Raw genomic sequence first — 15,833 nt, forward strand, 5'->3', positions numbered from 1 at the left:
CCTGGCACTGATTAAAATAACCGACTTGGTTTCACATTACATCTCAAAACTTTTTTGTAGTAAAAGCGTTGCGAGACTTGCACCTTTTTACATGTAATGTTTTTGATGGGATCTCATCTCTTTTTGTAGGCAGTCCTTCTTTTCGGGTACTCATACCCATACTATGTATACACATATCATAACTAAACATATCTTCATTCATACTCACATCGTACATCGTAGTGTACCTTTACTTTACTTTACCTACTATTTGTAGGAACTGCAACAGTAACTTTGTAATATCATATATTTATATAGGATTACAAACTTACTTATGCAGTTCTTAGATCTTTAAAACGTGACTGATATTGCAATATTTTTAGGTTTTTCCTTTATGTGGCCATTAAACCCTAACTCTGTACCAAATTTCAGCTCTCTGAGTTTATGGGAAGTACTAGTTCTATTCTGATGATCATAAGTGAGTGTCATAAATGCGAAACTTTGCTTTCGCTTAACTTCGGAACTAAATGACCTACAGACTTGAAATTTTGGATTTTAAGTATGTGATTATAGCTTACTGGATGACCAAAATTTCTGCGTTCTGGTCTTATCCAGAGGTTCTCAAATAGGGGCCTGAAAATGCGGCGAAATGGTTCCAGTAAAGGATGGTACGGCAGTGTTTGCTTTGCGCTCGACTTGGCGGGGGCACTGCCGTGCCCCCCGATTCATTATACGCGATACGAGTATAATCCATTTTCATAGTTTTATTTCATATAATTTTATCAAAATTGATGATCAAAGTATTTTATTTAGCTATGATTTAGCTCGTGATCTGGTGCTCTTTCGTTCGCAGTATCATCACAATAATGGTGGATCATCGTCATCATCGCATGATCGAAGAGACTGAAGCCTCTCCGATGAACGAAATGCGGAGGCTTTATACCCAAATCGAGGACTACAACAATTATCTTGCGATGTTTAAAATCCGTGTGGGCCTTTCGGACCGCCAAAAGGCTCGATTGGTCAAAATACAATTGAAAAAAGCGGCGCTGATCGAACGATTGAAGACGCTTGTAATGAATGCAACGGAGATACCAGAAGGCGTCAACAATATATATTTCTAATCGGATATACCTACCTCTTTACTTTGTAATGAGCACAATAAATAAAAAATCATAATAGTTGTTTCCTTTTTAATTTTTTAACCACTAATACTAATATTCATTTAATTTCTTAATCTCAGGGCCAAATTTTAAGTTCATGAGATCGATCTTAAGATCAAACTCTCCATTACATTGATCTGTATCTCGCACTAAGGTTTGAACTTAAGATTGAACTTTAAGGGGCCCACTGATTACCAGTCCGCCGGACGGTATCGGCCTGCCAGTTGTTCGGAACTGTCAAAATTTTGTTCTAGAGGTCGAACAAATGGCCGTCATTACTCGCTCGCAAATCTCGCAATAATGTGGACATGACTCCAAATTTGATTAAATAATTAATCATTTAATTATTTTTTTACCTGAGATTTAATTTTGTTGCCTAGTCAATAAATAGCACTAAATATATTTTTGAAATATTAATACCTACAGAAAATTTGGAAAACATACTGATAATTTACTTTATAAGAAATCATTGTGTTATTTATTGATTAGGTATCAAAATTAAACCTCAGGTAAAAAAAATATTAAATGATTAATTATTTAATCAAATTTGGAGTCATGTTCACATTCTTGCGAGTAATGACGGCCATTTGTCCGACCTCTGTAACTGACAGGCCGATACCGTCCGGCGGACTGGTAACTGGTAATCATCTCTTAAGGGTAGAGCCAACAGGAGTGGTCATTTCTCTATACAAACGTACTCGACTGTTTCCTCCGTGGGTTTTGATGCTAGAGAAATGATTTTTTCACCACACCAGCTCAGAAAGAATTACTTTGCACTTCAAAAACGAATAGCAAAGTTGCATTTTATCCACATGTGAGGCAAAGTAATCAAATGCAAATTTTGAGCTGTTTTCTTACGTTTGCTGGTAGAATTGACTTTTAAATGATGATTTTTGGATGATAAATATTTAATAACATTCATTTGGATTTGTTTTGGTTTGATTTTGTTTGATATTTTACATTTAATATTTGCTTCGGGTTGGTGTGGTGAAAAATTTTGTGTTTCACTCGGGGGCAAATTTTGTTTAACCCTCGTGCTTTAAAACCCTCGCAACGCTCAAGATTCCATTTGTTGAACCACTCGCTACGCTCGTGGTTCAATTTTGGAATCTTTCGCTTGCTCGGGTATAAATATTAGCACGAGCGGTTAAACAACAACTTTGCCCCCTTGTAAAACAAATAACTATTTCAACACAGATTAAATTTGTCAATGTCTGTGTCGGACCGTTTTGCTTTTTTTGGTATTTTTGTTTTTTAAGGCGCTAGAGCCCTTCAAAAATGGTCAAACTGGCCTCTTTGACTATGCCGCAATGAGAGGCGTGGTATTCAAAACTGATATCAATTACCCAAAAAATCAAAACGGTTCGACACAAATAATTTCATAATCATTTAGATTTATAAATTTGGTTACGATTGGTTATGTTTTGGAGGAGGAAACAGTCGAGTAAGAAACCTCGATTTTTGAGATTTATATGCAGAATTTTCGCGTTTATAGGTCGTTTTTTTTTTGTTTTTCGTAAATAACTCGTAAACGGTGGCTCATAGCAAAAAATGTTCTTATAAGTACATAAAATTGGCTACAAGAAAAATACCGTACACGGTTATGTTTTTTTAAGAATCGGCACCTAAGTACACTTCAAAAAGAAAAAGGATCACTCCTTTGTACGTCCGTCTTTCAATCAAATTCTTTTCCGTGTTTTATTCCTGTTTTTCAACCTAAGGTAAACGTCCGTATGGATGACACTGACCTAATTTATGACTTATACGCAGTTTAAATTTGATAAACAAGAAAACGGTTATTAATATAAACATAAAACAGGACTTAATCGATTGCATGTGTTCTCTTTGAATTTTGTTCCGAAGCTGTCATTAAATACGTTAAACATTTTTCACTTTGTGAGGTAGTTTTTGTTACATAATAAACCAAACGATTGATATTGTATATTAAGGTGGTTCTCCTTGCTCGAATTTCATACAAACTTCTTGGCACCCTAGCTCCTATTATATAGGGTTTCTTCACTTGTATATGTAATGTTTGGGTAGTATATATACTTCTGTCTTCGCTTAACGTAAAAAAATACTAGATTTTGATTAATATTATTAAGAAAAAAGCCTTTGAATATTGGTAAAAATTTGCCCCATTGCTTGTTTGTGTGAGTGATGCTTATAGTGTAGGTGTAATTCTAACATGGCGACTTCATTTGACAAGCAATCATTTTTAATTTATCAAAGGTGTAACAGATGGCACTTTAAAACCGCAACACAGATTACCTGTGTATTTTGTTTTATTTTCACTCAATAGAGGGAGGTATATTTAATGCACAAAGCATGTTACGAGTATACCTACTCATTTAAGAATCTCCTTTCTGATATAATTTCATTCCCAGATTTAATATAACTTAATAATTATTATGATTATTACACAATAAAATACATTTATATATTTATAGAAAGGTCAGTCCAAGCAATCATTCGCGTTACGGTCGTCCACCGAAAACCCTTGTGAATTCTGCTTACGTTTCGGTAAATGTTCTCTGGAAAAGCCTATATTTATTGTAACAATGATTTTTAAACTAAAATACCTAGCTATATTTTTCTCAAAAATATATAGGTATGTGGAGAAAAATGTCATCTTCTTGTAAATAAACAAGATTCTATAATATCTTCTGCTTGTGCATAACAATAACATTAGTAGATGATATTTTTAGGGTTCCGTACCCAAAGGGTAAAACGGGACCCTATTACTAAGACTTCGCCTTCCGTCCGTCTGTCTGTCACCAGGCTGTATCTCACGAACAGTGATAGCTAGACAGTTGAAATTTTCACAGATGATGTATTTCTGTTGCCGCTATAACAACAAATACTAAAAACAGAATAAAATAAAGATTTAAATGGGGCTCCCATACAACAAACGTGATTTTTGACCAAAGTTAAGCAACGTCGGGAGTGGTCAGTACTTGGATGGGTGACCGTTTTTTTTTTGCTTTTTTATGTTTCGTTTTTTTGCATTATGGTACGGAACCCTTCGTGCGCGAGTCCGACTCGCACTTGCCTGGTTTTTTTCAAAAATGCTGCCTTTCACCCGAGTTAAAACACTCTACTTTTCATTTCGCATACGAGGAAAGTAAAATGCATGTGTTTTTTTAAATACATTTTTATAGTAGGTATTTTTGAGAGTAGGTATTTTCAATTAACAATTTGGCCAAAAGTAATTTATGGAATGGGGAGTCAAATATCAGAATGGAAATTGTATAACAAATACCCAAATTTCAATTCCTTATTGTAAAAAGAATAATAAAATCGTACTTGGAATTGGAACCTAAACTGCTCTAGTGCAGAAACGTAGGGTAGACCGGGTGCAATAGTACCACGGGGCAATAGTACCATCGTTATTATCTTCACAATTACAACGAAATATGAATACCTATGTGGGTATATACGATAAAGCCCAATACTTGTCTGGACCCGCTCACTTAGTGTAGTAAATAAAGGTAGTGGACCCCGCAGTAATTCCTCAGCCAGAAAAAGCTTTACAGTATGATAAAGTATCAATAAATAAAAAGTATTGTATAAATTTCCAAAGAACAATAATAATAGTATTTAAGTAAATACCTAAAGTCTTAAATCGTTAATATCTTTTTACGGAAAATTGCTCCGTTTAAACTTTCTTCTCCGGACATGTTCATGTAACGTATTGCAACAATATATGAAATATCAAAAAAAAAATCCCCGCAGAAATACCAATATTAACAAAATATAATTTTTTGGCGTGGCTTGGACCGGAAAATTGCTCAGTCTAATTTTTTCACTGGAATGCCATTTTATTGCCGATTTATACATACAAATTGAAAATCTAAAAAAATTACCATAACTATACTGTTTTTCAGAAATTGCCTTTTTACTCGCTGTGGAAAATTTCTCTATCCATTTTATTTATTGAATTAAGTTCACAGTTTTCTTTCCATTCAACTATAAAAACATCCAAAAAATAACGAGCGTATTCAAAACTAAACATATAGGGAGCAGTGTATAGGAGCGGGGTGTACAAGGGATGACAGTTCTTTTGGATATTTTTGATTTAAGTATATACGTGACTACTTAGTATATATTTAAAAAGAAATCAGGCTGAGAAATTTTCCACTCTCAGTTTTTTATAGTTCTAAAATACATAAACTTGGGTATGCATTTTTTTTTGGATTTTCTTACCCACTACGCCAAATTATATTCTAAGATCATATAAGAAGGAAAAAATGGCAGAGCAATTTTCCGATGAAAATGAGCGCCAAAAAAGGAATTATCGTAAAAAAAATATTCTCATGTTTGACAAAAGTTTTAGATTTTTTTCTAGTATCAGATACTGATACAAATAACTTATTTGGTAAAATAATTTTGGACGGAGGAATTACTCGGTTCAATATATAAACAGATTTGTATTTTTACGTATAAATACCTAACTTAGGAGTGGTTTTTTTTGGATATTTATATGTTAGTTTCGGCTCATACTATACAATAACCAAGCAAAATTTCATCGACTGAGAAATGAATGCATGGGTCTCCATACAACAACTTGCTTCGTTTACTACACTACACTAGTCGGCCGCTCGCTGCGACGCGGAACGGAGGTGCGCGGAGACCATTTTTGTTTTCGAGTGATCAAAGTAAGTATTTACGAGAAATATTTTGTCATATTATTCAAAACTAAATAATCCTAGAGTTAGATTGGTATTAATTAGATTATGATTAGTTAGTTATCAAAGTTTCTTTTGTGGGACAGTATGGGGATGAGTTAGGTAAAGGAATTGAAATATAAGTACTTTATGTAATTTTGGGTACTCGAGGGCATTAGTAACTATGTGAGCCGGGGACAATTGTACCGTTACAATTGACACCGCGGTACAAACGACTCCTTAACAACGTTACCAAAAATATTAAAAAAGCATTAGGAGAAACCAAAAATAAAGGAAAAATATGAGACGGAAAAAGCAAAAGGGAAGGGAAAAGGCAAGGTAATAGACAAGGGGAAAGGGACCGGAAAAGGAAAAAATATTCAACGACAAGGAGGATTCTGTAGAAGAATACTATTGCCTAGTCTGTGGTGAGCCTTATAGTATAAGCAGATCCAATGAAACATGGGTGCAATGTGATAATTGTCAATTGTGGGCTCATGAAGAGTGTACTGACCAGGGCCCTATTTCACCAACTACGACAGGTATGGCAATTGTCAAAAAATTACAGACCTCTGTTTTACCACACCGACATTTGTCAGTGACATATGTCGAGTGACAATTGACAAGTGACAGGTGACAATTTCGTAGATTGTTTTGTATAGAATTTCATATAAACATGACAGGTATTTTGGTACAATTGTCCATCTTAAATTTAATGACAATTATTTTGTGAAACAAGGGTAATTTTTACTAGTCGATATATTTGTCAATTCTTGACAAGATATCGTTAATTGCTTTCTGTGTACCGTGTTGTCATCACTAACATGATATTGATTGAGATCCCAATCCCACCTAATGCAGCGTACCTACATTATTTGTTGACAAGGCGTGAAAGCATTATTTTTTTGTTACTTTTAAGTTATTTTTTCTGCAAATGCAAGTGCAGTGACGTCAAAGTAGAAATCTATTCTTACCTACTTTATGTATTCCCTTGTATAAGAATGTCACCTCTGTTACTTTCGCGGAGATTCATTTTCTAACCAAAACCCTAACTTTACCGTTAGTGCCCAACTTCGCCCAAGTAAATTATAAAAAAAACAATACCTACCTATTTACCTAAACATACCTAATTTCGCTACCTGTCCCCAACTCAATCAAAACTATACTGAAACTTATTCCAAATCTAAATCCTAAATGTTGAAGTACTAAACGCCTTCGTAGGCAACAATTACTATTTATAGTGTTATTATGATTTCATACTTGTTAAGAAGAATTTAAAAGCGATTTTTATTTGTACCCTAAAGGCGAATTTAGGGTACAAAGTTTGTTTTGCCAACGTTTGCCAATAACGGGGTTTGCTAACAACGAAAACACTACAATTGTCACCTAAGCCTGACACAGCTCCGATTTCATGTCAAGAATTACCGACAAATTGACAAACATGTCGACTTATAAAAACTACTCTTGATTCATCAAATCATTGTCATTAAATGAAAGATTGACAATTGTAACTAAAGGCCTGTCAAGTTTATAAGCACTTCTATACAAAAACAGTCTACTAAATTGTCACTTGTCACCTGTCACTTGGCAATTGACACTCGACATATGTCACTGTCGGCTTGGTGAAATAGGGGCCAGGAATTGAGTTACACTTGTCATAATTGTGAGTAGCGATTATCTTACTATGAGATATGTTAGTTTAAGGTTCCTTAAAGAGCATTCGCTCATCAGACACGTAAACGTACATTTATTTATGAATTGGAAAAAAAAAACACCTCAAGCAAGCGGTGTGACTTGTCATAACGCACGCACGCATTAACGCAGCTAAGAAGTCAATTTTGACTGTCATCATTTGACCCATATATATGTACATATGTATATAATATACTTTACAACGAAGTCGATTGTTATTGGTCAAAAAATTAGAATGTCAGTATTTTTTAAGGCGGGGTTGATTGTAACAGGGGGCAATAGAAAGTAACTATACAGGGTGATTCAGGAGACGTGAGCAAGACTAACACTGCGCATTTCGTAAATTATAAGCAACTGTTTCGTATCAGTATCAGTGAGGTTAACGTAAATTTTCTAGTCTAGTTGAAAAAAAAAGTTATTAATTTATTTACGACATGCATGGTTACCCTAGAATTAGAATACTAATTACAGTTAAGCTCTAAAATAATAAACCTTTATATAATAAACATATTGTTTGGGTTTTATTTACGTTCCAATTTTTGGTACTATTGACCTGCACCGCACGAAGGGTCAATTGTAACTAGGGCTTGCATTCCGGAATTCCGGAATCTCGAAATTCCGGAATCTCGGACAAATTTTCCGATATTACAATTCCGGAATTGATACAACTGAATATCGAAAATTCCGGAATTGGATTTAAGTACTTTTTTCAGGTTTTAATACGTTTATTATTGAAAATTGTTAAGAAACTACACTATACTCATCTTTTTTGTTGTTAATAAGTGCCTCTTAGTCATTCAGTGACCTATAGTATGGGTATATTTTACTTTTCGCTTTGATAAAGCAGTGGGACAATATGGGCTCTTAAAAAAAAAGTGATTTACTTGCTTAGAATAGTCAGAATAGTCTCAATCCTACATGGGCGAATCTTCGATTTAGATAGAAGGTTTTCTCTATCAACGATTTCGGATCCTGTAGAAGCATATAATATATGATATTCTGAATCATAATTAGGATCTAGGAAAGAAAAAGCCAAATTTCGACCTTCAACTTCTTAAACAACACCACTACGTACTATGTTACGAAGAGTAGGCTGATTATAGAGCTGTTATATTTAGCTATTTTATAAAATTATCCATTGAATAGTTTGCTAGCAACTAAATTTTCCCCGAATAATTACCCCGTATCATAGAATTGAATAAAAGTAACCATTTTAATAAGGTGGTAAAAAAGAGATGAAATTATCTGTAGTACTTCAAATTAAATTTCTCTTAAACAATATTAACTTTAATAAACGTGAAGTATCAGAATTTCACATTTTTTGTTGGATTTTACAAAAAAAATTAAGTAAAATACGATAACCCCTAATTCCGGAACCAGTTCCGGAATTCCGGGATTCGAATCCAATATCGAAAATCAGTTCCGGAATTGGAGACCATCCGATATTGCAAGCCCTAATTGTAACACAAGGAATCATTGACCAAAAACGGGATTTTCTACCATATTCTTACCGTTAACAACAATTACCCTCAAAAATACGTAAATCAATAACCTACTATTTCATATGTAGGTACGTACGGTTTTGGTTCAACTCCTATACATTCTGAACTAGGAACCATTATCCAAAAAATGGTACTATTGCCCCCGGTCTACCCTATCATTTCCTGCACACCTTTTACAACAACAATGACCGTCTTTCATAGCATGCGAAATGAAACGGATATTTCTTGTTTTCTTTGCATTAGCATTTTTCTCTCGATAATTTAATCAATTTGCAACATAAGTATTAGAAGAATCGTCATAAATTCATAAATAACAAAATATAAAAGGACATACATTTATAGAAGGTTTCCCCGCGCGACGTTGCCAATTGGCTTAAAGGGCAACATGCTCGCAACGTTTGGATGTCAATAAGTCGACAATGAAAAATTATATTTCAAATCAATTCAAACTTGATATTTTTGACAGTAATGGGTTACTTACTTAAGTAAGAAGGCATATTTCGCCCGGGTCTACTATGGTCAAATGGTCTAGTGGCTTTTAGCTACTGAGTATAAGTCTAACAAGTTGAACAGCATGACAGGGTTCAAACCACGAACAAAGACTCATTTCTTTTTGTATTTATTTATTTATTTTATTTCATCTTTTTGGTAATTTTATATGCCTTATTTTAAAAGTTATTTTAAGTAAATGTGTTGTATTTGATTATTTCATGTAGGTATATCATTTCAATAAAATTTTGGAAACTTTTATTTTATACCTGGTCAAGCAAATCTTGTCAGTAAAAAAACCGGGCAAGTGCGAGTCGGACTCGCGCACGAAGGGTTCCGTACCATAATGCAAAAAAAAACGGTCACCCATCCAAGTACTGACCACTCCCGACGTTGCTTAACTTTGGTCAAAAATCACGTTTGTTGTATGGGAGCCCCATTTAAATCTTTATTTTATTCTGTTTTTAGTATTTGTTGTTATAGCGGCAACAGAAATACATCATCTGTGAAAATTTCAACTGTCTAGCTATCACGGTTCGTGAGATACAGCCTGGTGACAGACGGACGGACAGACGGACGGACGGACAGCGAAGTCTTAGTAATAGGGTCCCGTTTTACCCTTTGGGTACGGAACCCTAAAAAGGCGCGAAATCCAAATGTTCTATGAACGATATCCCTTCGCGCCTACATTTTTCAAATTTGCCGGCTTTTTCTACTGACAAGATCTGCTTGACCAGCTATACTTCGTCGATAGTTGACTTCTTATGTACCTATTCTGCGATCCTAATTAGCCTCATGCATGACTTTTTTTAAATTATTTTAATCATTATTTATATCCTTTGAAAACCGGAAAATAAAATACTTTTATAAATCTTCCCATAATATTATTAAAAAATAATTAAAATACTGAAAATATTTTACTCACGTAAGTTTAGTTTCGAAGAATAACATACGCTTAAAATGATTCAAAAGAAAATGCTAAAATTATAAAATGAAAAAAAATTGGCTATGTCGGGGTTTGAACCATGTATCTTAGCTACAATCTGATTTTTTTCAAAATAGAGGCTACGGGTGCCACGAGCACATGACAGTTGATGGTCGAAAACATTAGTTGCTTCTGAATGCCTTGTAATTCTTCATCGTTGCTCAAACAAGAATTTATTATTTAATTTCCAATCTTTTTTCAACAATAAACATTTCATCCGCTGCGCCCTCTAGGTTACTTTACTGTAACATTACGAATCTGCTGACATTTGACACTGACTTTAAGGTGACTTTAAGTACGTAAGTGTGCGTGAATGCAAGAAATTGCAATATTTTGCAGTTGGATTCCGATAATAACGAAATGAGACAATGTTGAGTTGAACATGTCTCGATTTGGATGTAGTATTTTTTATAGTTTTCGGACATATCAACACATCTTATGAAACTTTGTATTTTGGGAGAAATAGTGAAAATCCACAATTCGTGCACAGTGACGCCATCTTTTGGCTGATAATCGGCATCCCATCCCTAGACATCCACCTTAAAAGTAGATTATTTTCCTTACGTTAGTATTTAGAAGACATGTCATACACTGGTAAAAAAATTTAGCTTTTAGTAGTGTATGACATCTATGTCATTCACTCGCACAAAATTACTATTTTATGAAATTTAATATTGACCATGTTGTAAGGAAGTAAGACATACTTTTAATATACTCTGTAAAAACCAATTATTTTTCGATCATGTGAGTAGTATCTGACATGAGTGTCATACACTGTTTTACTATGGTGGTGGAGTGAATGACAGTTACGTATTGAGGTGTCATTCATTGGGTCGTAACTAGTGTCATACATTGGTTACAGCTATCATGTAAACTTGATGCACCTCCATGTCATACACTGGGTCAACGACATTTTTTTTTCATAGTCATGCAATGGGACATTCGAAATTTCGCCAGTTATCCACTGGTACAAATTCAGATGTCGAGGAAAACTGAAATAATTAATAATTGTTATTACTATTATACAATGTATTGTTCCGCTGATATTAAGGAAGAACTGGTTCATAAATCTGCATACACCAATAGTCTGTATGGGTCATAGTTAAGTAGTTTTCCGGGTAAATGTCTTAATTTCCTCCTAATAGTGTCATTCACAGGGACACTTACCTTATTGGTAATTAAAATTATTCAAAACCTTAAACAAAGTAACTTAGCTGGGAAGTTTTAATTTAGAAATGGGTGCCTTTCAACCCTTGGTTAACAATCTACTATTCCCGAATCGAGCCGTTATTCAGTTCAAATTGAGTGAGATATTTCCGACATAAAACCTAAAAGTTGTGTTTGCTCAGAGCAAAAAAAGGTCAACCACGGCGTTGCATGAACAAGAGATTTCCTTTAGCAGGATTGGTCCTTAGGACCCAAGGATGGATTTAAGAAGTGGAGCCACCCAGATTTTTGGTGCAGGTGGGGGGTGGGGGGGGTTTTAAGCGTCTGCGACGTTTGAGGTTAATATTTTTTTAAGTTTAGGTTGTAAGTCAAGTTAAGAATCATTTTCAACTAAATCAAAGATGTACACATAGATTTCATCGAAATCGGTTCAGCGTTTTATTGATTTCCCATACAATCCTACACCTTACCCTTCATTTTTAAGGTTTTTGTTGGAATAAAAACTATCCTATGTTCTTCCCTGGTACTCAAACTATCTTTATACCAAATTTTATCTAAATCGGTTCAGCGGTTATTGAATCCCCGTACAAATTTCCTCCTCCCTTTTCACACCCTTAAGGGATGATTATTGAGATTAAACGTATGCTATGTTATTCCCTGGGACTCAAACTATCTCTGTACCAAATTTTAACTAAATTGGTTCAGCAGTTTAAGCGTGAAGAGGAATTTAAAAAAAAGTATTTTTTAATACAGTTGCTCAAAAAGTGCTACTTTACGTAGCTGTTTAGCGTGCGGAAAGTTGGTTATCTCGAACTAGTGCTTTTTACTTTTCCAATTTTTTTAAATTTATACTTGTTCCAATTCACGACTACTTATTGATGAGTGTTAATATTAGTTTCCTTTAAACGTCGTAATCAGCATAAAAACCTACCGTTAATGTAAGAATACGAAAAATATTACATATTTCATATTTAATTACTTACCTCTTCATCATTACCAATCTTCACCTGGGCCTAAAAGTCCGAAGTGCCCCAGTGAGGCGAACTTTCATGCGAAGTCGCCGTGCCGTGCTTCAGGCTTCAGGATAAGTAGTTGAGCACAGACTCCAACCAATGTCCATTGTATTAAAAAGCGAGACCGCAGGCCGAGCATGGCGCAGCGAGGCCAAAGGCTAAGCTGACAAATAAAAGACGTATTCAACGTGCACCATTTATTCCGAGACAATTCTGCAACGATTTTGATAACACACGCAGTGCAAGTGTTATTTTAAACGTCAAAACTTCTATGAAATTATGACGTATAAATAACATTTGCACTAGTTGCACCTCGTATGCTATCAAAATCATTGCAGAATTTTCTTGGTCTAACTCTATTCATTCACCAGTCAAGTTAACATGTCAACCAAAAAATCAACCAAAAACGCGAGCACGAAATTTTTTGTTGATGATCGCAAGGCCGGGTACCAATCTTCACCTGGGCCTAAAAGTCCGAAGTGCCCTACCTCAGGCGGAGCGAAGGTACACCGAGGGGTTTTAGTGGGTACGCCTCCCCCTAAGGGAGGAGAGTCCCACATAACTCCCGACCCCCCCCCCCCCCCGGGGGCGGGAGTATGCGTAACGCATTTCCCCTCGTAAAAAAAAAAAAGGTTAGGTTAGGTTAGGTTGGGGCGCTAGGTCGGGTAACCTCCACGAGGGTCTGGGCCATTCCAATTTCTGTTAATCCTTGCGGATTCGCAGTCAAGGGAATGGTTCATGGCTGGTGCGCCCTGGGGGCAACGGTAAGTGATCTCCTGCGTGGGATTGCTTACCGGTGTTGCCAATAACCCGACACCCGGGGTTATCCCATACCGGGCAGGCGAAGAGTGAGGGACACTATCAAGAGCAGGACGGGTCTGCCCGCTTTCAGTGTAGAAACCGGGTGGACAGGCTTCGGCCACCGTCACAAACTCGTTATCCCAAATGATAAGGTGTTGTTGTCATGTCTAGCAGCCTTTGATGGGACCGAGGGCCTTGCCTTGGTCGGCCGGGTCAAGAGGAGATAACCTCAATAAAAAACCACAATCCCTCGCATGGCGGTTCACCGTGCGGGGGTGCTCTTTTTAGAGCGGCTGGGGTGTGCATCAGTCACTAGTGGCCAATCCTGTGATACCGCCCGACCTCACAGTGTATATAGGGCCACAGTTTGGGTACGGGGATCTCTGCCCCTGTGGAGTTTTATGTTCTCCCCTTCTCGTGGGAATCTAATGGCAAATAATTCAATAAACAAAACAAACCTTGAAGATAGTATGGTGGGCGCTACAGGCGCGGAAAAAGATAGGGACGGTGGCGTCTCCCGAGTGTGGATTCGACGCCTGGTTGGGACGGTTGGCGCAAGCGGCCCGGAACTCAGTTCTGAAGAGTGCTTAGAGCGGGGCACTTTAAGGCTAAGGGGTGGTGGTTCGCCAACGCGAAATTCTAAGGGACGGTTCACTCGTGGATCAGCCACTAAGAAAGCTCAAGAGGAAGCAACGAGGTCGACGGCGCCTCCATCGGATGCTGAGATATCGGAGACCTCATCAAGTGCAGGGACCCGGAGTCGACCTAATAGCAGGCAAAACAGGAGGAAAAAAGATAAAAAGAAGGATAAGGGAGAGGGTACCAGAACAGGTGAAGAAAAGAATGACAGAAAGAGGGGGAAATCTTGTTTAAGCAAGGAAAATAACGGGGAAAATTCTGGTGACGAGTCAGAAAAGGAAGGAGATAGGGGATACATGGGGGGAAGAGGGGTTGATTCACGCTCACCCTCTCCGACAATTTCCCCAGATAACAGACCCAGATCCCGATTCTGGACGGCAGAGGACGACGAGAAGCGCTTATCAGGGGCCTCCTCAAACGACGAAGACAACTCAGAGGAGGATGTCGCGCTTATGGATATACAGGAGGCTAACCTGAAAAGGCCGAAACGCAACAGTGACGAAGACGCTCCTGAACGAAAAAAGAGCACCGCTAAAAGAGGTCAGGCAATGGGGGCCTATGTTGGCCTCCATGAGGCAAAAGCCCGCCTGCAGGAGATGGAGTATGAAGAGTTGGAGAGGGAGCCCGGAAAGGACTCCAACTACACTCCACACAAGACACAGCCCAGAGACCCAGCGCTGACGAAGAGCAGAGTAACAGCGCTAGGGGAGACCCTGTGGCACTGGTGCGACGCTGCGCAAAAACGGTAATGGAGGAGGCGGCGAAAAGCAGCAACCTAAAAGGAAGCGTATGGGGCAGCATTAACAGAGCTTGTAGGGAATTGATTGACGTAGCGGACTCCTTGGAAGAGACGGAGATTGTCCGCTCCTTAAGAGCGGACAACAAGAGAATGAGAGAGCAGCTAGCACAACTCCAGATCGAGACCAAAGCGCTGCGAAGAGCGTTCTCGGAGCGACAATCACTGGCTCCGAGTCTTCCCGCGGAGCCCACTGGGGAGATTAATATGACAAAGTTGATGCAGGAGATGACCGCATTAATGGATGCAAGCCTGGGGAAACTCAAAAGGTAGATGCTCGTTACCTTAGGGGAAAAACTCAACGCTCGCATAGAGGGCATTGAACATCGCCTTTTGCCTGAAACCATCCTGCGGCCTCCACTGGCCTCCGATAAGAGGATGCACCAGGACCTGGAAGGGACGGAACACCAACCCGATGAGCCTAGCGCCCCCAGAAAGAATAAGAAAAACAAGGGGGCATCTCAGCCGGTCTCCCAAACGGCGTCTAAACAAACACCAGGGGTGGCCCCCCGAGTGGCGGAAAAGCCGCAGCTGCCGCCGACACCGGCTGGACAGGGCAAAACCAGACCTATACCTGCGCCTAGGGTCAAAAAATCCCAACCGGCGGTCCCTACTAATAGGGCACAAAGAGAACCGGCTCGTCCGAATGTTCCGCCGCCTGCGCCCCCACCGGAAAAGTGGACCACGGTGGTCAAGAAGAGCAAGGGCAAGGGCAAGGGCCCAGCTCCGAAACAAACGACGGCTCCAAAACTAGTGGTCCCAGCTATGGCGGCGGTCGTGGTAGTTCTTAAGCCTGATGCTCAAACAGACTACAGATCGGTCATGGAAAGGGCTACCACGCTAAAACTGGCGGAACTTGGGGTGGATTACCTCAAAGTGCGCAAGTCGGCCACAGGGGCGCGAATTATTGAGGTTCCTGGAGCGCAGAGCAGTCAGGCTG

At 38.1% G+C, this 15,833-nt stretch overlaps 1 protein-coding gene across 1 annotated transcript; it reads left to right on the forward strand.

Annotated features, from left to right (window-relative positions):
• The first annotated feature begins 13,928 nt into the window (after positions 1-13,928).
• On the forward strand, positions 13,929-14,846 carry LOC134669400 (pre-mRNA-splicing factor CWC22 homolog). The gene has a single exon (XM_063526924.1). It carries the CDS (start codon positions 13,929-13,931, stop codon positions 14,844-14,846), a length of 918 nt encoding a protein of 305 aa, XP_063382994.1.
• Positions 14,847-15,833: the final 987 nt, after the last annotated feature.

Source organism: Cydia fagiglandana, chromosome 12 (genome assembly GCF_963556715.1).
Source record: "Cydia fagiglandana chromosome 12, ilCydFagi1.1, whole genome shotgun sequence".
NCBI classification, from domain to species: domain Eukaryota; kingdom Metazoa; phylum Arthropoda; class Insecta; order Lepidoptera; family Tortricidae; genus Cydia; species Cydia fagiglandana.